The sequence below is a fragment of the Urtica dioica genome, chromosome 7 (genome assembly GCF_054948205.1).
Source record: "Urtica dioica subsp. dioica isolate 48M chromosome 7, U.dioica_male_clone48M_v1_H2, whole genome shotgun sequence".
Classification (NCBI taxonomy): domain Eukaryota; kingdom Viridiplantae; phylum Streptophyta; class Magnoliopsida; order Rosales; family Urticaceae; genus Urtica; species Urtica dioica.
In genome coordinates this window covers 33,402,802-33,428,678 of record NC_142762.1, presented here as the reverse complement: position 1 = coordinate 33,428,678, position 25,877 = coordinate 33,402,802, and the positions used below count along the sequence as shown (strand labels likewise).

Sequence of the window (25,877 nt, the reverse complement as noted above, 5' to 3'; positions counted from 1 at the left end):
GTCACATATAAACCATAATTAGTACCATTGATAAGATTAGTCTTAATTATATTATGAAAGTGTCAAAACCTAACAAGTTATATACTAAAAACTATTATGAGAGCTGCATATCGTATCTCTAACATTTCTTATTGCACCAATCATATTTTGAACTCCCAAAACATAAGTATTTAAACATCAATAACTTGTGAATGAATAAAGCCAAGAGCCTGAAGATATGATTTGAACTCCATGATTACTTAATGATTGAGATCGTTTCTCATATGACCAATCATTATGGTTGTGATACGTGTGCACTACAACAAAAACTGGCAGCAGCCGCGACAAAAGTCGTGGCTGTTGGTACTACAGCCGCGACAACAGCCACGACAAAAGTCGTGGCTGTTGCCCCGTTGCTGTTGATCAACAGCCACGACTTTTCGTGGCTAAAATCAGCCGCGACAAAATAGCCGCGACTAGTCGTGGCTATCGTCGCGGCTGATTTCGGCAACTATATTTTGCCGGGAAACCTATTTTTCCAGCCACTTTTTCCCGCCATTTTCCGAGTAATCTTTTTTCTACCAATTTTTTTGTCGCTAATATTTAAATGTTTTGAATGTAAAAATAATTACACAAATAAAATCTTATAAACCAAAATAATATATATTTCATTCAAATGATGAATTCATAATTATACTTATAATATGTCTCATACTAATAAACTAAAATACAATACTAAAATAAATAACGTTCGCAACGCTAATAACATCAAAATATAACATACTATCAAGGTAAAATAAATCACTACTCGTATTGAGTTCCCAAAATTCACGATCCCGGACATCGAGGCCGGCCGAGATGCTGCAAGCCGATCATCGAAGAGCCAGTGTCGCCCGAGCCAGAATTCACGATCCCGGACATCGAGGATTTCTATCCCGAAGATCCTGATGATATTCCCACAATCAAGCTCGATCTCCGTGAGTTCACTCGGAACGTAGAGAGCTTTATTCTGAAAAATCTGGAGCTCCGAGAGGGTGAGATGTCTAAAGCCTTGGTTTCTATGGACCGCGAAGCTGCGTCCATTCCCATGCCCAAGCTCAAGAGCGTGAGTCGGCTGCGAACAGAGCACCAAGTGTAAGTCTGAAGAGTAAAGACAAACTAGTCATTATGCGAAGAAGATGAGTTTGAACGGGAATCATTAGTTTCTGAAATGCGAAAATTAGTTCACTAACGCGATGAGAATATATAATGCTTGCAGGTATGAGCTTCCGGATACTCACCCTCTTCTAAAAAGGGTAAATCTGTAACTATACTGTCATATCCTCAGAAGGGCATGTAAACACTTTCTTTTATATACTTGGCTGAATTGGCTATGTTTATATCTATACAGATGCAAATGGAGAAAAAAGAACCTGATGACCCGACCCAGTATCTCTTGGCTATATGGACACCAGGCAATAAATTATCAATGTTTTTTTAGTTCTTATTTATGATTTGTGTGTAAGAATCATAGTCTCTTATTTGTGATTCGTAAAATTGCTAACATATGAATTTCAAGCATATTTTTTTAAACATGATTTAAACATACAACTCACTATAAAATTTTAACAAGTTTAAGTTCATAATCTCCTCTTGTATTACTAAGGTTAATTCATACAAGTTCACAGACACTATTTATTTGCTACAATCCAGAGTTTTTATGCAACTGGTTTTTCCTATTTCCTAATCAGCAAGTCATTCCATTCACAAACAAAACACCATCACACATTCACAAACAAAACACCATCACAAATATTCGATACCTGAATGGAGGAGCAGATGGCGGCGACGAGGCGAGGAGCAAAGGGCAGCGATGAGGCGAGGAGCAAAGGGCAGCGACGAGGCGGAGGAGCTGAAGTGAACTGGGAGGAGCTGAACTGCACTTTGTTACAATACAGAGTTAACTAATTTAGTTATGCATTTCCAAGTCATATTTTGGGAATTTTGTAAGTTCATAAGTTAAACATACAACTCACTATAAAATTTTAACAAGTTAAGTTCATAAATCTCCTCTTGTATTACTAAGGTTAAGTCATACAAGTTGACAGACACTATTTATTTGCTACAATCCAGAGTTTTATGCAAATGCTATTCCCTATTTCTTATTTCCTAATCAGCAAGTGAATGATAGCATCAACATGAATTACAATTTTGAGACATAGATTTTGTAGTCTTTATTCACTAATCACAGATGCAAAATCATGAATATTTGGCATTCAATTTCATCAAATACACGTAAGACATATTAACAGAACAAGATAAATTAAAGAGAAAAGTAACTTGAGTTTTATAAAACCGAAAACAAAAGGTGTGCAATCAATTTATATAAAAATGCTTTTTCCTATTTCCTAATCAGCAAGTCATTCCATTCACGCACACACATTCACAAACAAAACACCTTCACACAGATTCGATACCTGAATGGCGGCGACGAGGCGGAGGAGCCGAGGGCGGCGACGAGGCAGAGGAGCTGGACAACGAGGAGAACGAATATCTTCTCACAGCGAGGAGCTGAACTGCAAGGTCTGTCTTTATGCCTTTGTGACTAAATCAAACCTTCCAACTTCATACACACACACACACACACACACACACACACACACACACACACACACACACACACACACACACACACACACATATATCAGTGACTAAATCAAACCTTCACACTCTGGTATGTAAATAACAGTGATATGTAACACTTCATTTTAACACTGATTTTAATCGTTTAGTCATAAACACACACACAACACACACACACACACACACACACACACACACACACACACACACACACACACACACACACACACACACACACACATACACATATAAAAATGCCCAAATCTGATTAAACCTACAAAACCATCTTCTGAACATTATGTAATAAGGTGGGTCAATTTCACGCTAGAAATCAAAACAGAAGAATCGCGTACTCGTGATGAGGTCCGAGCGCGGCGGTCCGAGCGACGAGTGAGGCGACAGAAGAATCGAAACAGAATCGTGTGAGGCGACGAGTGGTCCGAGCGCGGCGGTCCGAGTGCGGCGGTCCGAGAGCGGCGACAATGGTCGGAGTCCTTCGATTTGGGGTTAGGGTTTTTAATTTCGGGTCTATAAAATTCTAGGGCTTCGATTTGGACTTGGATTTGGGTGTCATGGTCGGGGATTTGGATTTGGGGGTCGATTTGGAACGGCGGAGCTGAGCGCGCGTTTTGGTTGTGAGGGTGGGTGTAATGGCAGAGCCAAGCTTTTCTACAGGGATGGAATCGTACTGAGCTGCGATTTTTTAGAGTCAAAGATGGTTTGCTTTTCAGAGGAGGAGAAAATAAAATATACGAGAAGAAGAGTTCGAGGGTGAGCTTTTTTTTGCTGAGGGTATTCTTATTTGTAACGAAAATACATAAGAGAAAGTAGAGTCACTACTACAAATTAACATATTGGGTGCGGAAGGGTATTAGGTGCGACATGTCGCACCTAAATGTCGCACCTAAGAACATATTAGGTGCGACATGTCGCACCCGATAGTCTTCCAAGCGCCTAAAAATTTCGCTGATGATTATGACTATCCGGTGCGACTTTGTCGCACCTGATATGCAATTGTCGCACCGGATACTATTGGGTGCGACATATGTCGCACCTAATACCATTGGGTGCGACTTGTGTCGCACCTAATGGGTTTAAAAATTTAAAACGGTCAGAAATTCCCCCCGAATATTTTGGGTTCTGGAATTTCACATTAGGTGCGACAGTGTCGCACCTAATAGTCATATTAGGTGCGACACTTATGACTATTAGGTGCGACTGTGTCGCACCTAATAGGTTTAGGGTATGTTAAATACCCGAACGTCTTCTTCTTCGCCCAAACCGCCTCTCTCACTCTCTAACTCTCTCTTCTCTCTCTAACTCTCTCTCTCTCTCTCCGACGCTCGTCCCCGGCGCCACCAGCCCCGCCTCCAGCCCGACGCTCGTCCCTGGCGCGACCAGCCCCGCCTCCAGCGCCCGACGCTCGTCCCCGGCGCGACCAGCCCCGCCTCCAGCCCGACGCTCGTCCCCGGGCGACCAGCCCCGCCTCCAGCCCGACGCTCGTCTCCGGCGCGACCAGCCCCGCCTCCATTCCCCGGCGCCGTCCTCCAGGTACGCCTCACACACTCTCTCTCTCTCTCTGTGTCTCACTCTCTCTTCGTCAATCTCACTCTGTCTCTCTCCGACCAGGCCCGACCCACCCGACCAGGCCCGACCAACTCACTCTCTCACTCTCTAACTCTCTCTTCTCTCTCTAACTCTCTCTCTCTCGCTTCACCGGAGACGAGCCGAGTCGTCGTCACCCTTCACCATTCACGCGTTCCGGCTGAAGATCGAGACCGAGTCACAGTCTCCACGACCCAGCTCCGGCCGGTAATCTCTCTCTCTCTCTCTCTTTCTCTCTCTCTCAGTGTACCTCTCAATCTCACTCTCGCTGTCTCTGCGAGCCTCGCTGCCCAAAACAGGCTCTCGCTGCGAGACAGTCCCTTCGTCCGAGGACGTCTCAACACAACCCCGAGCTTTTGTCCGTTGCTCCGTCGCTCACAGCCTCAAGCCACCGTCTTTGCTCGTCAACTCTTCAAGAGGTTAGTTCATTTATTTATATTCTTATATGTGGTCTAATTAATTAGAAAGTTAATTAGATAGCTAGTTTAGTTTAGTTAGGTTAGTTTTATATGTAAATTATAATTTGAAATGTTAATTTACACATTTTAGTTTGTTAGTAATGTTATATTGTAAATGTTATGTTAATTTTAGTAATGTTAATTTGAATTAATTTAATAACATGTTTAGATTGTATAGTCAAATGCTTAGGTTTGCGATTTAGTAAATGATATATTTGATTGAATTAACAAATGTTATGTTGATTTTAGTAATGTTAATTTGAACTAATTTAATAACATGTTTAGATTGTATAATAAAATGCTTAGGTTTGTGATTTAGTAAGTGATATGTTTGGATTGAATTAACAAATGTTATGTTGATTTTAGTAATGTTAATTTGAATTAATTTAATAATATGTTTAGATTGTATAGTAACATGTTAAATTTAATTTAAACTTATTGAAAATTTATTGCAATGGAGCTACGAAGGTTCAATTTAGTATTTAGTATGTTAATAAGATAGTCTTGGTTGGTTATATATATGTTTTTTTTTAATTGCAGATTTTGGTTAGTCAATATTTTAGGGGAAACTCTGTCGAATACCATGGCGCGAAAACTTTCAGGTGCGACGTGTCGCACCCGATATGCATTTACCCGCCAATTCTATAAAATTTGGCAGGAAAATAACTTGGGCATTAGGTGCGATAAGTCGCACCTGGAAGTGTCGCACCTAATGGAGTACCTATTAGGTGCGACATGTCGCACCCAATACCTTCTGCGACGGGTTATCAGGTGCGACATTGTCGCACCTAATAAACCTTTAGGTGCGACATTTGAGGCATTGGGTGCGACATTCGTCGCACCGGATAACGTCTTTTGTCCTAGTGAGTAAAATAAATTAAAACCTAATAATAGCCACGACAAGTCGTGGCTATTGTCGTGGCTATCAAAAAAATCTCAAAAATTGAGCGCGAGAATCACCCCGCTCCAATGAAAATATGCAACTAGTAACAGTCACGACAAGTCGTGGCTGTTGTCGTGGCAGTAGAGTATTTAGCCACGACAAGTCGTGGCTGTTGTCGTGGCAGTAGAGTATTTAGCCACGACAATTGTCGTGGCTAATCTATAATCTCAAATTATGTGCGCGAGAATAAGTCCGCTCTAATGAATAGATGAAAATAGAAACAGCCACGACTTGTCGTGGCTGTTTCGTCTAATGTCGCGGCTATTTAGCCACGACAAGTCGTGGCTGTTCCCGAGAATAAAAGTTGTGGCTGTTGCCACTGTTTGTTGTAGTGGTGTGTCGTAGCGCTTCCTCAAACGACATATCTGATTAAAGTTATTCCAAATTGTGTATACACTCTATGCACATATTGCTCCTAATCACTAACCATACACCTTGTGTTCCACATATATGAAATCAAATCTAGCTACTCAAACACAGGTTATACCTATATGCCCAAATTTCTTGACTACATGTTTCATATCCTATATAATCATATCATTCAAGTTACAATAGAAGGCTACGGATACTACGACTGTTAGTATACCTTGCTTTGAAAGAACTTATTTTTTTGTCAACTTATTTTCTTTTATTAGTAATCTAATGGTAATTACTATGGTACACAACAATCCGATGAGAAATTTGTCTAACAATATCCTATTATAAGAAATCTAGTTGTGGTGAAATTTTTCATGGTCAACCTGTTTTGGAGGAGAAACATAAAGTTTCTGGTCCATATTCGTTTGCAGCTTAGAAATCACAAACGCATAGAAAATATTGAGTTTGGCGATGTGTTCGACTTTGACAACATCTGTTCAGACGTGGAATCCTCATTTAGTGGGAATGGAAAAATTAAACGTTGAAATTGACTTCACCAGATTAGGCGCTATGGTTGGACTAGTGATGAGGAATAAGGTAAGAAGTACAATGGGGATTCGTTGGAGCCCTTGATCAACAAAATCATCGGATAGAGCTAAAATTCTCGGTATGTATCTTGCTTTTGTATCAAATTTGTTAACAAATTTGTATGTATTCATGGTTGAAGAAACCTGACAAAGTTTAATGGAGACTCTGAGTTCAAAATCCTTTTTGTTCTCAGTTGATTATGTTTTTTTTTCCCCGTATTGGCTGGCGAGCTCTTTAAATTTCATTATTTTCTTATGGCGCCCAATAATTTGAATGTAATAATTCATTTTTTTAGAAGTGACACTATCGGCCAAAGTTACATGATATATACTTGCAGTGCAATAGAATTAGACTTATCAGTCAGTATTAAATGATAATGCAGAGACATTAAGCTAAAAAAAGGATAATGTATAAGGGGGCATACATTTCTGCAGCCTATGGGGATCAAATTCATGACTTCACGGTCGAAGTATATGTGAGATTACCACTATACCGAGTTAGAAACCATGAATGTGATTCTCATTGGTTTGTCCTCTTGCTATGAAATAATTTCTTATAGAAGGTTGATTCATTGGTTTATCATTGATATCCTTGTAATTTCGGTTATTTTTTACGACGATATTTTATTTTTTCAATGAAATGTGTAGGTTCTATAAAGGAAAAAAAATTGAATTCATTGCGTTACAACTTACAACTGGTAGCTAAAAAAAAATCTCTCCAGCAGCAGAGAACCAAAAGAAAAAAAACCAGCAAATCTTAGATTTGCTTGAGCCGCCGCCGCCCTCCAGGGCCCGGACGCCACTGCTGCGGTGGGATCCAATCTGGGGGGGAACATTTAGTGCATTCTCTTCTCTTTTTAGCTTTTTTTTTTCTTGAATATATATATTTTTTTTAGATATGAGTTTTTTCAACTACAACTTTCCGGTAGCTTGTCTGTAGCTTCGTCGTTCTTCATCGCTTAGTCGACGTTCTGCGGTCTCGCATCCACCCCTCCGTCGCTTTCCTCGTGATTTCGACGTTGGGTGGCGTTTCATCGACGATCTTCGGTGACAGAAGTTCTTCTCCGCCGCTCATCTCGGGGTGTTGGTTGTGAGTGACTTTTTCGCCGCGTCGAACTTGGATGACGGGAGGTTCACTCCACACTCTGCAACTGGTTTGTTTTGTTTATGGGTTGGGTTTGGTCTGACTTTGGTCTTGGTGTTTTTTTTATTCTGTAGTTTTTAGCATTTTTATTACCTTGTTTTTAATTACTTTGCATTGGTGTTGTATTGTGATTTTATTTGGAGACGGGTTAGCTGTCATCTAATTTTTCGCTCGAGGGACTTTATTAGATTTTTATCTATATTGATTGAAGATATGTATTTTTCCTGGTCAATGGACTACGGTTGGTTGAATCTCTACAACATCCACAATCGGATATTTGAAAGAGCTTGATGTTTGCTCTATTCGTATTGTGCATCTTGTGCACAAATTGAGTTTTTACCCGTATTTGACATTAGCGGTTGATTCTTTTTGATCTAGATCTCCTTTGTACTTTGGATCAAGAAAGTCTCAAATTATATATGTGGGTATTATACCATTCTATCTAATAGATGCTCTCGAGCCCTTCTTCTAAAAAGAGAAAAAAAAATATTGAATTCTATAGGTTAAATTACAATGGACCTAGATGTAAATAAATGAAACATATAACGGTGTTAACAAAGTAAATACAACAAAATAGAAGGATCGAGCGATTATTTAAATGTGGATGTATAAGATGCAAAATATCATCCGGACTCTTATTTTGAAAGCTGCTAGGGTTTCATCCGATCCTCTGCCACTCGAGGTTCGTTTCTGTCTCGTCGCTCGATCGCTAAATTGTATTTTTTTTTCCTTTGGTTCTTTCTCCATCTCCACAATAATTTTTCCGAGGAAGTTTCTAGGGTTTTGTTTTTCATTTCGTTACAGATTAAATTATTCACCTCTGTTTGTCGATTCTTCACCTCTATTTGCTTTTATCTCGGAGAAACGAACAAGCTTTGGATCTTCGTTTTCCTCGAGGTTTTTATTGTTCATGGTTATTGTATTTCGATTTGGGTTTTATGAGCCAATTGGTACACCCACATAGATAGTGAGAAGCTGAAATTATTGACAATTAATTTCCCGAACACATAAATTGCTGTATTCGATGGAAGAATCGAAATTAAACATAAAGATAATTTTCTAAGTGGAGTTTTTTAAAACCTTTTGAAACACATGAAAGCGTTATACTTCAACTATTAATTTTAGCATCACTGATTTAATGTTTTATTATGACAGTTTATTTACAAAGATGTCTCGCGTCTATGTTGGAAACCTAAGTCCGAGGGTGACTGAGCGTGATCTTGAAGATGAGTTTCGCACATTCGGAGTGATTAGAAGGTAACAAATATAGATTTTTTTTAATTTTTTATTTTATTTTATTTTTTATCATTAAAACCTGTTTCTTGCTATGAAATAGATTTCTCACAGAAAGTCGTCGGTGGTTGTAATCGCTAGTTAGTATTTTGAATCAAAGACTTGTTTGTTTACAAGGAAAAAACAAGTCTTAGCTTGGCTGTATGTATGCAATTTTGTCACTTCTTTTTTCATACTCTATTATATTGTTGAGGATGTAGCTTGCTGGCTTTGCAAATTAAATGTGTAAATGTAAATTTTATAGACTTCTGTTATGCAGTGCTTGTGTCAAGTATGGTGGTTCATATTTCTTCTCTTAAATGCAGTGTTTGGGTAGCACGTAGACCTCCTGGTTATGCTTTCATTGACTTCGATGATTTAAGGGACGCTGAGGATGCAATTCGTGAAGTGGATGGTATGATAACGATAGATATATATGGTTATGAATATTTTTGTAAGCTATTTACTCTATTTTTCTTCCACATATTTAAAAAAAATGTGGAAGTTACGACCAGCCGAAACTTATTTTTCGATTTTGAAGTCACTTCTAAGCTTTTTTTCCGAATAAAGTCAGAAGCGTTGCATAAAGAATGCACATCATTTGACTGATTTTTCTTAATTTCTTCTGAAGTGCTTACATGAGCTATAAAACAAGCGAGTTTAACTTTTAACTTTTCAATATCCGACCCATTCTGTAATTGTTTTTCAAAATTAAACAGGAAAGAATGGGTGGAGAGTGGAGCTCTCGCACAACTCACGAGGTGGCGGCGGTGGACGAGGAGGTGGCGGAGGAGGCGGCGGAGGTCGTGGGCGCAGTGGTGGGTCGGATCTGAAGTGCTACGAGTGTGGTGAGGCTGGTCACTTTGCTCGTGAGTGCCGCATGCGTGGCGGCGGCGGCGGCGGTGGCGGGGGAAGGCGCCGTAGTCGCACCCCTCCGAGATATCGCAGAAGTCCTAGCTATGGTCGAAGGTGATGCTATACGCCAGTGTGTGTGTGTGTGTGTGTGTGTGTGCGCGTATGTATGTATATATACTTTTATTTATTTCTAACCCCTTGGTCTAGTAAGGGCGATTCTTGGGACCTTATTCGTTCCCAGATACATAATGCCCGGGCCTCGCGGATTTAGTTTGGGTTTAATCCTGACATCACGGTTATCATGGCTTTGAATCAGGAGCTTCAGTCCTCGCGGTCGTTCCCCGAGACGCCGCAGTTTGTCTCCTCGTGGACGCAGCTACAGCCGATCACCGCCGTATCGCGCTAGAGAGGAAGTACCATACTCCAATGGGTGAGTTTCTAATGCCTGTTTTTTAAAAAATCTGTTTTCTAAGGCCAGAGAGTTGGTTGTTGAAACATGGGTCAATGTATCTTTATACAATCCAATTTTTATCTTAATTAATCAAGCAGAAAGTTGGGATCCTAACTTCAACTCAAAATACTTGCTTACTGCTTCCACGTTCTCACACCCCTCAATTAATTCTTGTCTTCACACTTTGCTATCCTATTGACTCACTTTAGTAATCCAATTGGTTATTATATAAGGCTTATTGCAATTTGTGCCACAATATGCTTTTCATAAAAAGTTTCTGAGTAGTTTATGAACCATTGTGATGCAGCAATGGACTTAGAGACCGCCGAAGAAGCAGGAGTTGAGGATATGAAACGTAGTGACTTTGCCTTATCTTAAGTGGAATGAATTTATGTCTAGTGTGGCTCGCCTCACACAACTCTGTTTAAATTGTGGGAACGCCCTCACAGCCTCTACTCTCCTGTTTTGGTTAAGTTCCTTCCTTTTTTTTTTCTTTCCTGTTTCGAGCTGGTTTTCTTATATTAATGCGAAATAGTACTCTAGGTTGAAGGGATCATTAAGGTAATTACTATAACTTTGTTTGAGAGATTGATTTGAAGAATGCTTTGCTAAAAAGTCTATGGTTTCTTCTTTTTTCTTGTTTTGTTTTTGTTTGCTGTGTTGAGGTGTCGTCTGGTTCTGCTTCATTGCTTTTCTCTCTCCCATGGGGATTCGTTCTTCACTTCTGCCCAGCTTTGGGATCTTCAATTCTTATATGAATGGTTGGGGGTCCCGGCCGGTCTCATCTCTGTTGATGCTTCTCTTTTGATAGAATCTCTCCGGCCTCGAAACATACGGCCATTTGTTTAGTTAGTTCTCTTAAAAGGCTTGAGGAGCTGCATCAAAGCACTTCTGCCTGGCAGGTACTCTTATCTGTTCCACAGAAGTTTGGTTTTCGAGGCCTTTTGTTAAACACAGTTTGATAACCCCCCAAAAGAATAAAACTGAAAAAATGGTCCATATTTTATATACTTTACATGGTAGTCTCGACTCTGGAACTTTGCAAGCTTATGGCTTGCAATAACTAGACCTTGGAAATACAACATAATCAAGGCATAGTTTATAAGTGGTGGTCGTACATTTCTGGGTTTTTTATTTTTTTTCCTCATAAAAGGTTTCAACTTTCTTGATTGATGCATTATTATTATTTTTTTAAACTTCTTTTTGGGTGTATATGGTGAGTTGAACAAGTCGCTGCTTTTGCTTCAATTGATTATTGTCCCGAGGCTTAAAGGCTCTACACAAAGGGCAATATTGAGGATGCTCTGATTTTTGTTCACGAGCACTATGAGTAAACCAGTATTTGTTTTGCTTTGCTCCCTCTGATTCACTCTCCCAAAATTGTGTTCGCCGCCATCAAATTGCCTAATCCTCTGCGTTAAAGAGCTTCTAAAGTTCAGAGAGCTTTTAATGCAAAGTTTTATTGTAAAGTTATTACCGTTTGTTTAAATATATTCCACCCCCTTGATTCAGTTCTCATGCTTTCCTCGTCATAAAAACTTTTGAGCTCTTGTCATACCCGTTATTCACGTAGAATAAAATGGCGTCTAGGTAGGTTTAAAATGGTCTAGGAATTTTGTGAATATGTCATCCTTGTTAAAAATCAACGGTAATGGGCAGCAAGATTAGTAAGATGTGGAAATCATTTTTAGCTGGCGTAATGAAGCAAATATCGTTCGTAGTGTTGCTTGTGCGTTTGCATCAGATCCCAATATTTAGTTACTCTTAATGTTATCGAGTCGTGTGCTTTTCAAAATCGTCAAGAGTCTTTGAATCGTTATTTATGCCAACTTTAACTAGTGTATCGCATAGCTTATAAAAGAGAAAGTCGAGCTATGATTATAACTAAATGGTACGAATGAATTTTAAATTTTAGGTATAAGAGCATCTTTAATGGTTGCTTTTAAGGACTTGTTTTTAAATTTTAAAAAGTTGAAGCAAGTGCTTGCTTCATGGACCAAATTGACTATAGACGTAATTAGCTTTAGAAATTTTAAAATTAGTGAGTTCAATAAAAGTTTGGTGAATTGTTATTAGATGATGTTGATATGTGGGTCATACTTAAGCAAATAAGGTTATTGGCTTATTATAAAGGAGATTTGTGCTTAAGTAGCTTGAAAATCTCAAGTAAAGTCAAAATGATACTGGTTTCACCATTAAAGATGTTCTAACGCTATCACATACATAATATTTGGTTATATTGGTTTAGTTCAGCGATGATTATAATTAAATGGCGATGGTTTACATGAATGAATTTCGAGTATAACGTCATCACATACATAACATTTGGTTATACCGGTTCATTGTTATGTAAGTTTTAAAACTAATTTGAGAGAAATTTTGATATATATGATGCGACGGCATTTATAAATGAACAGGGAGAGCTTAAAATTAAAGCTATGCTGGATTCTATCTCGTCCAGAAGTTGAATAGGCTCGACCAAAAAATTAAAGCATTTGTTCATTTATAAGTACCATTTGATAGCCTGTTCAAAATATTTTGTTGTGCTATCAATTAAATTAGAAAAAAATAATATATAGAAGTTATTTGCAATAAATTTAATAGAATTAACTGACATATTTCGAGTATTCAATGGTACTACCGAAAAGCATCATATTGTATACAAATAAATTCTTATTATTTTTTATATTATTTTTTGGATGGTTTTCCATGGTATTCAGTTTTTATCAACATTCTGATTAGTGTATCATATTCCAAAACAAAAATTTGTGTTGCAGTTATCGAACTTTCATAAATAAATAAATAAAATCTTATTTCCTTTTTTTTTAAATACGGATCAACATATAAAGAGCTGTACTAATTAGCTGGTAACTTAATAGGAGCTAAGAAAAGAAATCAAAGGTTAGGTGCTATACATTTTAGTGGCCAACTATTGCGAGGCTCTTAATTTAACGTGCTTCTTTGATGTAAGTGGGGGTTAATTGTTTGTTGCCAATTGTCCACTTCATAATTCAACCAATAAACTCTCTCTCTCTCTCTCTCTCTCTCTCACATACACACACACAAATTCTTTCGTTTTTCTCGTTTCATTGGGATTGAAATAGGCCACTTTGCAAGTCAACTCTCTCTCTCTCTCTCTCTCTCTCTCTCTCTCTCTCTCTCTCAGGAGGCTCGTGTCATAGTTGGGGAAAGCAAGTTGATATTTTTCCATTTCATAATTTTACGCACAAACGCAAACAAAGCATTAATATAAGATTAATAATCTATACAAACCTAAAACTAGCGATGCGTCACAATCGTCTAATAATTAGTATAATTTATTTATGAGTTTTCTAGCTAAATAATTAATTAAAACCAATATATTTATAAAATAGTCTAAAACTTCTCCAAAATTAGTAGAATAATCAAAATTTATAAAAATGTGCAAGTATTAAGTGTCAATGGTTTTTTTTATACCGATATTTTTTTTTAGAGAAATACAGTATATATATATATATATACATATATAAGGGTCAACAAATTTATTGACAAAAAAAAAAAAAATTGGACATGTATATATCCCCAATAATGCTCCAACTACACGTAAAAAAGAAATAAAATGCCCAAGGACCATATATTATTTTTAAAAAAATGACAAAGCACTAAACATTGACCACCATAAGAAGCACGATGTATTCAATGCTATATAGTAAAGTAAACACGAGAAGTTAACTTCACAGCTTGTTAAAAATGGTACCACGTCAGTTTGATTGGCACAACAACTATAGTATGGTCACAAATAAAGTTACACTATACGACGCATATGACCTTTCTTCAATTTAGCATTAAACGTGACTGAAAAAACTCTACCTAAACGATCCAAATACCTTTATATCATTACAGAATTTATTTTCTTCTAAAAGACGTGATTGGTGTCTTTTTGCTATGAATTATAGACGCGGTTAACCGTGAACCCTTAGATTTTTTGATTTCCATCCTTACTCACTCTGAATTGTTCAATAAGTGACAGCTAATTGTTGTCAGATCATAGTTTGTTTGTTTGTTTTACTTTTATTTACAAAAATAGAAAATTGTTATTAAGAGTTTAATCTGAAATAGACTTCTCTAGTAATTTTAGCAATAGCTATGATAAAGAATGATCTTGAATTTAAGAAGAAAAATGGAGTGTGTCAATATAAAAAGAAAAAGCCAAGATGAATAATTATTTTTTTAATCTACCAAGATAATTCAATTTTGTTTGTTGTTGTGATTGCATTATATTTACAAAATGGACACACATTGTAGGAATCCAAATATACCATTTTTTTCGATCGTGCCTCCCTCGCTAATAGTTTATCTTATAAGAAATAAATAAATAAGATCTTCCGGAAATCAGATGGAAAAAAATCTCCAAGTAATAAAATTATTATACAAAAAAAAGTATAGTAGGCCCATATTCTATACAAAATCCAATGACAATGGAAGAATCACAAAAAGATACCATATAATCTCACTTTGATCTCTACTATTTCTTCTCGCATTTTTCCCATTTAACATCCATTTTATTATCCACCCAAAACTTCCATACTTGCCTCCACGTTTTCTCTCTCTGCCTCGTTTGATTCTTAAACATCCAAAACATTAAAAATAAGCTGATCATTCTGAGCTGGGTTTCTTTGCTTCTCTCGCGAGCTTCATAATGAAAGTCAAAGCACATAAAGGCAAGTCACGTTCTCTCTCCCAAACATTCCCACGAAAACTAACTCTCGCTTTTAGTTAGAAAGCTCATCATTCCAAAATGCCAAACTTAAAAACCTTCACGTTTGATCACCACAACAACAAATCAATAAACTCATAGTTGTTTCGCTACGCGACACAACTCAATTCACATGGAGCTGAAGAAAGAAAAGTATGTAAGGTAATAATAATAATAAAAAAAATAAAAATAAACACTCAAAACCTTATAATATCTCTGTAGCTCATTTCACATTCTACTACACAGATTTTACAACAAACAGGGCGGTCCGTACACATGGGACCCGAACAACGGCGAACAGCTGGACCAGCAGCGAGTAAAAAATTCATCTCCGGCGCCGGAGAATCCATCTCCGTCGGCGGCGCCGGGGCGGCGGGGGATAATACTGGACCCGGGGAGCGAGGTGTATCTGCAGTGGAACAGAGTGTTCATGGTGTTCTGTATATTGGCGCTGTTTGTGGACCCGCTGTTCTTCTACTTACCGAGCGTCCACACGGTGGGCGGCGGCGCGTGCATGGCCACGGACTCGCGGCTGGGCGTGGCCGTGACGTGCTTCCGGACTCTGGCGGACGCGTTTTATATGCTCCACGTGGTGGTCAAGTTTCGGACGGCTTTCGTGTCGCCCAGCTCGCGGGTTTTCGGAAAAGGCGAGCTCGTCACTGACCCACGCCTCATTGCCGCTCGTTACCTCCGAACCGACTTCCTCGTTGACTTTGTCGCTGCTTTGCCTCTTCCGCAGGTGCGTCGAGCTCGAGTAAAAAAGAAAATTAGGGCTTTTTAAATATATATTCAAAATAAATTATGTATAATAGCTTTTTTTTTTTCCAAAAATTTAAGATTTTTTTAGGCTTTTTTTCCACAAAATATTTAGGGCTTTAAGCCATTGCCTAAGTGATTTAAGTGTCGGGCCTCGGCTCTTTTACTTTATTGCCCACTAATTTGAAATTAAAAACTTACGAAATGGGTTTTTTTTTTTTTTTTTTTTTTTTTTTAATATGTGTTTCACTGCGACTTAAGCTCATCTCATTGTTTGAGAGGGCAGGCAAAGAGTGAGGATTCTGATGTTAAGATATGAGCCCCAAATCCAACTAATCAGAGAACAAAATGAAGTACGGACTTATAGTGGTTTAGTCTTAATGCGAGAGCTATATTATATTTGTCGTCGTAAATTTCACTAATAGCTCAAACATGGAGTTTTTGGAAAATTATAAAATTTAACGAGAACTCATCGTTGTCGGATCAATTCCATCTCGTGTTAGGGCTTCTGAATAAAAAAAGCGCAGTCTAAGTAATTTAAATAATTACAATTTTGTAGTAAAATTTCAACACAATTTTAGCATAACCCCGGCTAATTTACTATATTTCTCATCTAAGAAAAAAGAAGTATTGAGACACTTGAGAGAGTTATAAAAAGAGGTATATAGAGGAAAAGGGGATTGGGTTATTGAAATGCGTATCGTTTGTATTTGTGTTTGTGTGGAAAATAGATAGTGATATGGTCTATAATTCCTGCAAGTAGAAGCGCACACTCAGACCACACCAACAACGTGCTGGTCATGATACTTCTGCTGCAATATTTTCCGAGATTGTACCTCATTTTTCCGCTCAGCGCTCAGATCATCAAAGCAACCGGCATCGTCACAAAAACCGCCTGGGCTGGCGCCGCCTATAATCTCATCCTCTACATGCTAGCTAGTCACGTACGTTTAATTCCATACCAAATTAATTCGTACTTGTATTCTACGTAATTTTATGTTTCGTTTTTTAGACTCTAATTAATAGCCACTAAAAAAACAGTTGCACGATTGAAAGTGATGCAATTTTTAAAGTACCCAAAATTAGAAGTCCTAGGAAGGGAATAAAAAAAATATATTGAGGGTTAAACTGCAACAAAAAAAAAAATTGTACAAAATAACAATTTGAAACTTATTGATTAGCAAAATAGTTTTAACTTTTCAGAAAAGTAGTCAAATTTATGTTTTCAAACAAGATTAAAATTTTTGACGATTATTATAAGCAATTTATCGCTTTTAAAAAAATTACTCTTGGGGAAAAAAAATTTGAAACTAGATTACTGCACATTTTGACTATTTAACTAAATTAAGACAAACCTTTGCTATTTTGCAAATTCATAACTTTAAATTGGCTATTTAGCTACATAACAAAAAAAAAACCTACTTTTCGTGGTATTTCTATTATCTACATAGGCAATATTCAATTTTTTGTGTGTGTGATTTGGCCAATGTGCAATATTTGTGTGTGTGTAGGTATTGGGGGCGTCGTGGTACTTGTTGTCGATCGAGCGCTACGCGACATGCTGGAAGTCGATGTGCAGAGCGGAAAGCGGGTCGACGGGTTGCCTTCTCAACTACTTTGATTGCGACACCGTGGACAACGAGGCGCGCCACACTTGGATCAACGCCACCGCCGTTTTCCACAACTGCGACCCCACAGAGAGCGTCTTCAACTTCGGTATCTTCGGAAATGCTGTCACTAACAACGTGGTTTCCTCCCCTTTCCTTGAGAAGTATTTCTACTGCCTCTGGTGGGGCTTGCAGAACCTCAGGTCGACAACTATACTTTTTTTTTTCTCTCAAGTTCTCTAGATATATAGCCTTATAAAAGTTTACATAAATGTATAGAATGCTCGAATTGTCTACATGATGACACATCATCTAAATGGATATTTACCTATAATTAACGAAAGGTTGACTATTTCGCAATTCACAAATTTGTAGTGGCTTAATTAGCTAAAAAAAATTGTTTTATTTTTAATAAAATACAACATATATTCTTTGAGTTTTAATGAAATGCCATAGTTGTACTATTAGTTTTATGAAGAAACCATATTAAATAGCTTACTTATTTATCATTCATTAAAGTCATAGTCCAATTATTTGAATATGAATCTTAAAGCTCAGTTCATGTTGACTCTCTCGTAGTATGGCGCATACGTCTTGTTTAAACAGTATCCACATGAGTAAAAATTGACACACATGATAGACACAAGGGATTATTATTTTAACGTGTCGGTTCATTTTGGCTTCAGTTCCTATGGGCAGAGTCTAGCAACAAGCACATTTGTGGGAGAGACTCTTTTTGCCATCCTCATCGCCATCTTTGGACTCGTCTTGTTCGCGCATTTGATCGGAAACATGCAGGTACTACTACCTTTACTTTTTACTACAATTACAATTGCATCTTTCTTTCTCTTTTCTTCTATGAAAATTTATTTTATCTTTCATGGTGTAGACGTATTTGCAATCGATGACGGTGAGGTTGGAAGAGTGGAGGCTGAAGAGGAGGGACACAGAGGAGTGGATGACGCACCGCCAGCTACCTCAAATTCTACGAGAGCGCGTTAGACGGTTCGTCCACTACAAATGGCTTGCCACTCGTGGTGTCGACGAACACTCAATCCTTCACACTTTACCCACCGATCTACGCCGCGACATCCAGCGCCATCTCTGCTTAGACCTCGTTCGTCGTGTAAGTTTATAATGACACGGAATCCCAAAAATATTTCAGACAAGAAACGTCACATTTATGATTTGACAAGTAGTTCATGTCAAACTCATAAAATTTTGTTTTATATTTTAGTTTTTCAAAATCAAAAGAGAAAATGACGTACATATACTATGAGTTTAAGTGAAATGCTACATTTGTATCTTCGATTTTTTTAGAATTGTATTCTCAATTTACCATATAACTAAACCTTAAAATTCATAAAACTTTTTTTACTTTTACTTGACCTTGCTTGAAAAATTTAGTAGACTCGATTTTCCCTTCAGAGAGAGAATATTTTTTTCGTTTTGTTTCTCTTTTAAATAAAAATATTAAATATTAAATAAGTGAGGAAAAAATCAAGTAGTCCAAAAATTTGTTAGAGCCAAAATAAATAAGTCAAAAAAATATATCTATACGACAAATTATGAGCTTTAAGCTATATCTTTGTTATATACATGATAAACTGATGATATGACAAATAAAAAAAAAATATACAAACATAGTATTTCACCTATATATATATATATATATATATATATATATATATATGGTACCTAGGATAGCCTAGTGTTAATTCCACACCACCTCCTGTGTGAAGGTCGATCGTGAGTTCAATCCCCACTGCAGCAAAGCTGTTTTAAAATATATATATATATATATATATATATATATATATATATATATATATATATATATATATATATATCATGTTCCCAAATTTTAAAAATGAGGATTTAACCTTAACGTACATAGAGTCAAGGACAGAGCCATCTAAGGCTTATTAGGGGGCTTAAGTCCCCCTCAAATTTTTTTTTTTTTTTTTTGCACATTTTATTCAAATCTATTTGTTTTTTTCTCTGAAACTTTACAAATTAATTCCTCTGAAAAAATAATTTTTACTCTAGCCCCTCAAGTTTTTGGAGTCCAGCTCCGTCCCTGCATAAGAGAGTACATAGAGTTAGTGTTGAAAGTGAAACCCGCATCAAAGTAAAGAGTGAGATCATTTGAAGTATTACATACTTAGTGACTCCAACATCCATCCGTTCGAACACAAATTGATTGGCTGTTTTATTTATTGGACGGGAAAGCGCAGGTGCCGTTTTTCGCGCAGATGGACGGGCAGCTGGTGGACGCGATATGCGAGAGGCTGGTGTCGTCGCTGAGCACGGAGGGCACGTGCGTGGTCCGCGAGGGGGACCCCGTGACGGAGATGCTGTTCGTGATCCGCGGCGAGCTGGAGAGCTCCACCACGAACGGCGGGCGGACGGGGTTCTTCAACTCCATCTCCCTCCGCCCGGGGGACTTCTTCGGCGAGGAGCTCCTCTCGTGGGCCCTCCTCCCCAACTCCACCCTCAACATGCCCTCCTCCACCAGGACCGTCCGAGCCGTGGCCGAGGTCGAGGCCTTCGCGCTGCGGGCCCACGACCTCAAGTTCGTCGCCAACCAGTTCCGCCGCCTCCACAGCAAGAAGCTGCAGCACACCTTCCGGTTCTACTCCCACCACTGGCGCACCTGGGCCGCCTGCTTCGTCCAGGCCGCCTGGCGCCGCTTCAAGAAGCGCTCCCTCGCCAAGTCCCTCAGCCTCGCTCAGTCTCAGGCCTCCCTCCGCCGTCGCTTTGTCGACCAAGTCGTCGCTCCGGCGGCGGCGGCGCTAAAGAAGGACGACGCTGGGGACGACGGGCGGCTGTCAAAGATTCGCAAGCCGGAAGAGCCTGACTTCGAGGAGGCCGAGCAGGCGGAGGACGAGAGGCTTTATCATTCCACCTTGTTGTAAATATGTATGTCTATATAGATTGTTTTAAGATACTTAGAGAAGTGCTCTGACTAACAAGGTTCTGTAGAAAAACAAAACTGACGAATTTTATAAATCGGAAAATATAGTGATCTTTGTCCCTAGACCACTTTTATTTAAAATTTTATTCGTAGTTTTACCGTTAACAGGTATTTTTGTAAGGGTCCAGTAAATATATAATCACGTAAAAACTCAAATTTTACTACATAATTAATTTTTGGTAAATTTAAGTAAATAGTCACGAAAACAAAGCCAATAAGAGGTAGATAGTTATAAATTATCGTTAATAATTGTAAATAAACCATCAGACTCCAATAACATAAATAGAATGCTAAAAACGTTCAATCAATATCACATCACTATAATTGTTATTTACTTAAAATTTATAAAATAAAAAAAAATTGGTTATTTAGCAAATGATCCATTAGGTAAATAGTTGCATTTACAGTTTGACATTGCTAAATAACCAACGTGTCATAAGTCTTAGGTAAATAGCAACTTTCATATATTTACATATGTAAAACTTAGGTAAATAGCCACTTTCATTTGTTAGGTCACGTCATATTTATGATTATTTACCTAAGATTTACGAAACGTTAGCTATATAGCAATTTCACACGTTTTAATTCCCTATTTACCTAATTTTTTGTTTAACAAATCTCCATTTGGTAGCTTATAGTTACTTAATATTTTGTTTTTGTAATTACGTTAATTCTAAGGTAAATAGGCGTATTCTTTTTTACTATTCATATTTCATTGATATGTCAAGTTAATTAGTAGAACGCCTTGGTCTCGTTAGCTATTAGCCAAGACGCTGAGATGGCAAGTCAATGACCATCTCGGCTCATGCGTGTTGGTTACGGCAATATAGTAGCTAGTGTTGAAATCTAGCTCGCCCTCCTTTGTCACTTCGTCACCTCGTCAAGCTTCACCTCGCCACTTCGATCTTCCTCCTGACAGGCGTGTCCCGGGAACCCTCACGTCTTGGAACTCATCTCACATGGGAAAAGTGTTGCATTTATTTGTCAACATTGTTTCTATGTCTTGTTCTCTGTGTAATATTTATTATTCTCTATTTCCTAGACATATTTTACACTCTCATGTATCTAGTCTATACTAATGTATCTACCATATGTATAAATAGGTGATACAAGTTCATATCAAATATAAGAAATATTCAAAGTCTCGAAACACACTCTCTCTCTCTCATTTCCGATTATCTCTTCCTTTATCTTTTCTACATGGTATCAGAGCCCAGAAATTCAAACATCATGAACTCATCCGTCCTCAACACCACTTCGACCACCTCACAGACCTCGCCCACTCAGTCTCAATCTGAATCTCTTTCCCAACATATCACGAGCCACAAACTCAATGGCCACAACTTCTTACAATGGTCCAAATCCGTGCTCATGTTCATATCGGGACGAGGTAAAGATGACTACCTCACATGCGTGGCTACATCTCCAAAGATCGAAGATCCAGCGTTTAAGAGTTGGAAAGCAGAAAACAACATGGTGATGTCCTGGCTCATAAACTCTATGAATCCCGAAATCGGGAAAACCTTCCTCTTCTACCCAACGGCAGCAGAGATCTGGCAAGCAGCTAGAGAAATCTTCTCCAACTCAGAAGATGTGTCCGAGCTGTTTGAAACTGAGAACACTCTCCATGACCTACGTCAAGGAGAGATGTCTGTTACTCAGTTCTTCAGTTCGCTCACACATCTATGGCAGAAGATCGACCTCTATGAACACCACCAGTGGACCAGCTCCGAAGACTCAAAACTCTACCGCAGGATAGTGGAGACCAAACGTGTGTTTAAACTATTATCCGGACTCAATCAAGATCTCGACGAGGTCAGAGGTCGGATACTAAGTACAAATCCATTACCATCTCTCCGTGAAGCCTTCTCAGCGGTCAGACACGAGGAAAGTAGGAGGAAACTCATGCTTGGAGCTATCCAATCAAGCTCAAGTCCGAGCTCATCTCCAGACTCGTCCGCTCTAACCACGCATGGAGAGGATGCAATTGCAACTGCGTCTCAATAGAGAGACCTCGCAAGCCTCGCCCATACTGCGATCACTGTAGACGACCTGGACACCTTCGAGAAACCTGCTGGAAGCTGCATGGGAAACCACCGAGCTCGAAGTCACCTCGAGACAATAAAGATCCGAACTCAGCCGAAAACTTAGTATCCACCTCGTCCTCTGCCTCGACCTCAACCTCGGACTCCTCTCCCTTCAGCAACGACCAGCTAGCTATCCTCCAGAGGCTTATCCAACAAGTCCAACACAGTGGAGAACACTCAAGCATTGGTTCTCTAGGTAACTCCTCTAGAGCCCTCCATGTAAGCTTAGAGAATCCCACAGCATGGATTTTCGACTCCGATGCCTCTGATCACATGACTGGTAATCGAAGTCTTTTCACAACTTACTCTGTTTGTAATATAAGCATATCAGTCACCATCGCCAACGGAGCCAAAACTCAAGTCATTGGTATTGGCATCGTGGTCTTGACGAAGTCCATGAGGCTAGAATCGGTGTTCTTTGTTCCTCAACTACAGTGCAATCTCTTATATGTGCATAAGCTCAACAAAGACTCTGAGTGCCGAACTATATTTGATGAAAGTTCATGTGTGTTTCAGGAACAGGTCACAGGGAGACAGATTGGTAATGCCAAGCTGAGTACCGGACTCTATGTCATCAAGCCAGATCATCCCGCCATGTGTCAACTTGCCCAACATTCACCCCAGTACAAAGAGATCATGCTCAATAACCTTAGACTAGGGCATCCAAATTTCATGTATCTCAAAAGACCGTTTCATTCTTTGTTTATCAATAATAATATCATTTCCATTCAGTGTGACATGTGTCAGTTCGCTAAACATTCTCGAAGCTCGTATCACCCCACCTTGTACAAACCATCTCGTCCATTTGCCACAATTCACACTGATATATGGGGGCCCTCAAAAGTTCCCAATATCACTGGAGTTTGATGGTTTCTTCTCTTTGTTGACGACCACACTAGACTCAGTTGGATATACATGATGAAACAAAAATCCGAAACATCCAATCTATTCAAAACCTTTTACAAAATGGTCCAAACACAGTTCGACACCTCCATTCAAATTGTTTACATCGACAATGATCGAGATTACTTTAATTCCGAGCTCGGCAATTTCTTCAAAACACATGGCATAATTCACTCCAGCTCGTGCGTTCATACCCCGCAACAAAATGGGGTAGCTGAGCGGAAAAATTGACACATTCTCGAGGTCGCCCGGGTCATCATGTTCTCCTCAAACGTTCCATCTCATTTTTTGGGAGAAGCAGTCCTCACAACCACCTACCTCATAAACAGAAGGCCATCTCGTGTCCTTGGTTACAAAATCCCGGCCCAAGTCCTTCTAGAGACATACCCTCATTCTCGTCTCATCTCAACACTACCTGCGAAAGTTTTCGGTTGTTCAGTCTTCACACATTCTTATGACCAAGGTAAACTAGAACCAAAATCGCTCAAGTGCATCTTCATTGGCTATTCAGCAACTCAGAAAGGCTACAAATGCTATGAACCCCGGTCACAAAAATTCATAGTATCCATGGATGTATCTTTTCATGAGTTCAGTCCTTACTTCGCCAATTCAGATCGTCATGGGGAGAATAATGGAGATGACTTCCCAAATTGGCTCATTATAAACCTAAAATTCACCTCGCCTCAAGGTCCATCTAGTTCGCCCTCACGTCCGACCTCACCTATCCAAAACACGATCACCTCGCCCTCAAGACTGTCCAAAACACGATCACCTCGCCCCGTCCGCCTCTGACTCCCAGCTCGAAAACCTCTGAACCTTCTCCATGTGAACTGAACATCACCCAGAGTCTCGCGAACAGGATGTCTCTCCGAACCTAAACCACGAAACTGCTGAACAAGGTAACACCTCATCTCCGGACTTACCAATTGCATTGAGAAAACCTGCTCGGTCGTGTGGTCAATATAGGATGGAGGATTACGTGTACTATGAGAACTTATCTACGGGCTACCAAGCCTATGTGGCGAAGTTAGATGAAGGAAAAGTGCCACAATCCATCGAGGAAGCCCTTCAGATTCCAGAGTGGCGAGATGCTAGTCATGCCGAGATCCAAGCCCTCGAACAAAATGATACGTGGGATATCGTCGAGCTGCCACCAGGCAAGCAAACTGTTGGATGTAGATGGCTCTTCACCATCAAACACAACCCAGATGACACAGTGGATTGATTCAAAGCTCGCCTTTTCGCAAAAGGGTACACTCAGGCATATGGCATCGACTATCAAGAGACGTTCGCTCCAGTCGCGAAGTTCAATACTATCAGGATCCTTCTTTCACTTGCAGCCAACTTAGATTGGCATCTCATTCAGCTCGATGTGAAAAATTCTTTTCTAAATGGCGAACTGGAAGAGGAAGTCTACATGCAACTCTCACCGGGATTCGACAATGATCAAGGTGCCAACAAAGTCTGCAAATTCAAAAAATCTCTATACGGACTAAAACAGTCTCCTCGAGCATGGTTCGGAAAATTCACCAATGTGCTCAAGCGTTGCGACTACGAGCAGAGTCAAGCAGATCCAACACTCTTCTCAAAGATCTCAACACAAGGCAAGCACACCATCATTAGTGTGTATGTGGACGATATAGTCATCACTAGAGACGACCTAGACGAGATCAAGAGATTGAAGAAAACTTTGTCATCAGAGTTCGAAGTTAAAGACCTCGGCAGCCTACGTACTTCCTTGGCATGGAGATAGCTCGTTCTGAAAAGGGTATATCTGTTTCACATCGCAATTACACTTTGGATCTCCTCAAAGAAACTGGCATGCTTGGATGCAAACCAGTAGACACTCCGATGGATACCAATATGAAACTTCTAGTTCGCACCACCGAGGCCACCACTGACAAAGAAAGATTTCAGCAGCTCATGGGAAAACTCATCTACCTCACCCACACGAGACCAGATATTGGATTCGCAGTGAGTATGGTAAGTCGATTCATGAGTAACCCTTCGAAAACTCACATGGATGCAGTTATGAGGATCCTCCAATATTTCAAAGCTGCCCCAGGGACTGGTCTCTCCTTCAAGAAAAGACGAAATCGTGGTGTCGAAGTGTTCACATATGCGGACTGGGCCGGATATGTTCCATACAGACGATCAACATCAGGCATGTGTACATACGTCTGGGGAAATCTTGTTACCTGGCGAAGCAAGAAGTAGTGCTGAAGCCGAGCTCAGGTCTTTAGCAAGTGGAGTATGTGAAGGCATTTGGCTAAAGAGAGTTTTCGAAAACCTCAAGATCATCATCGAAGGTCCATTCAAGATTTTTTGTGATAATCAAGCCGCTCTCAGCATAGCCAAAAATCCAGTCCACCATGACAGAACGAAACATATCGAGATCGATCGATACTTCATCAGTGAAAAGATTGAAGCAAAGATTATCGACATGGAATACATCCCGTCAGGTCATCAGCTCGCCGACATTCTCACCAAAGCCCTTCCTCGAGCGACATTCTCCGAGCTATGTAGCAAGCTTGACCTC

General features: G+C 39.3%; 2 protein-coding genes across 2 annotated transcripts; both read left to right on the top strand.

Moving 5' to 3' along the window:
• Positions 1 to 8,317: 8,317 nt before the first annotated feature.
• On the top strand, positions 8,318 to 10,911 carry RSZ22A (RNA recognition motif and CCHC-type zinc finger domains containing protein). The gene is made up of 6 exons (XM_089620436.1): positions 8,318 to 8,377; positions 8,851 to 8,952; positions 9,294 to 9,382; positions 9,687 to 9,936; positions 10,139 to 10,252; positions 10,581 to 10,911. The coding sequence occupies exons 2-6, from the start codon at positions 8,864 to 8,866 to the stop codon at positions 10,615 to 10,617; spliced, it is 579 nt and encodes a 192-aa protein (XP_089476562.1). The 5' UTR covers positions 8,318 to 8,377; positions 8,851 to 8,863; the 3' UTR covers positions 10,618 to 10,911.
• Positions 10,912 to 14,806: 3,895 nt separating this feature from the next.
• Positions 14,807 to 20,517, top strand: LOC149390932 (putative cyclic nucleotide-gated ion channel 14). Its single transcript, XM_089620232.1, has 7 exons — positions 14,807 to 15,170; positions 15,255 to 15,747; positions 16,496 to 16,708; positions 17,276 to 17,574; positions 18,058 to 18,169; positions 18,261 to 18,497; positions 19,609 to 20,517. The coding sequence occupies exons 1-7, from the start codon at positions 15,142 to 15,144 to the stop codon at positions 20,287 to 20,289; spliced, it is 2,064 nt and encodes a 687-aa protein (XP_089476358.1). The 5' UTR covers positions 14,807 to 15,141; the 3' UTR covers positions 20,290 to 20,517.
• Positions 20,518 to 25,877: the final 5,360 nt, after the last annotated feature.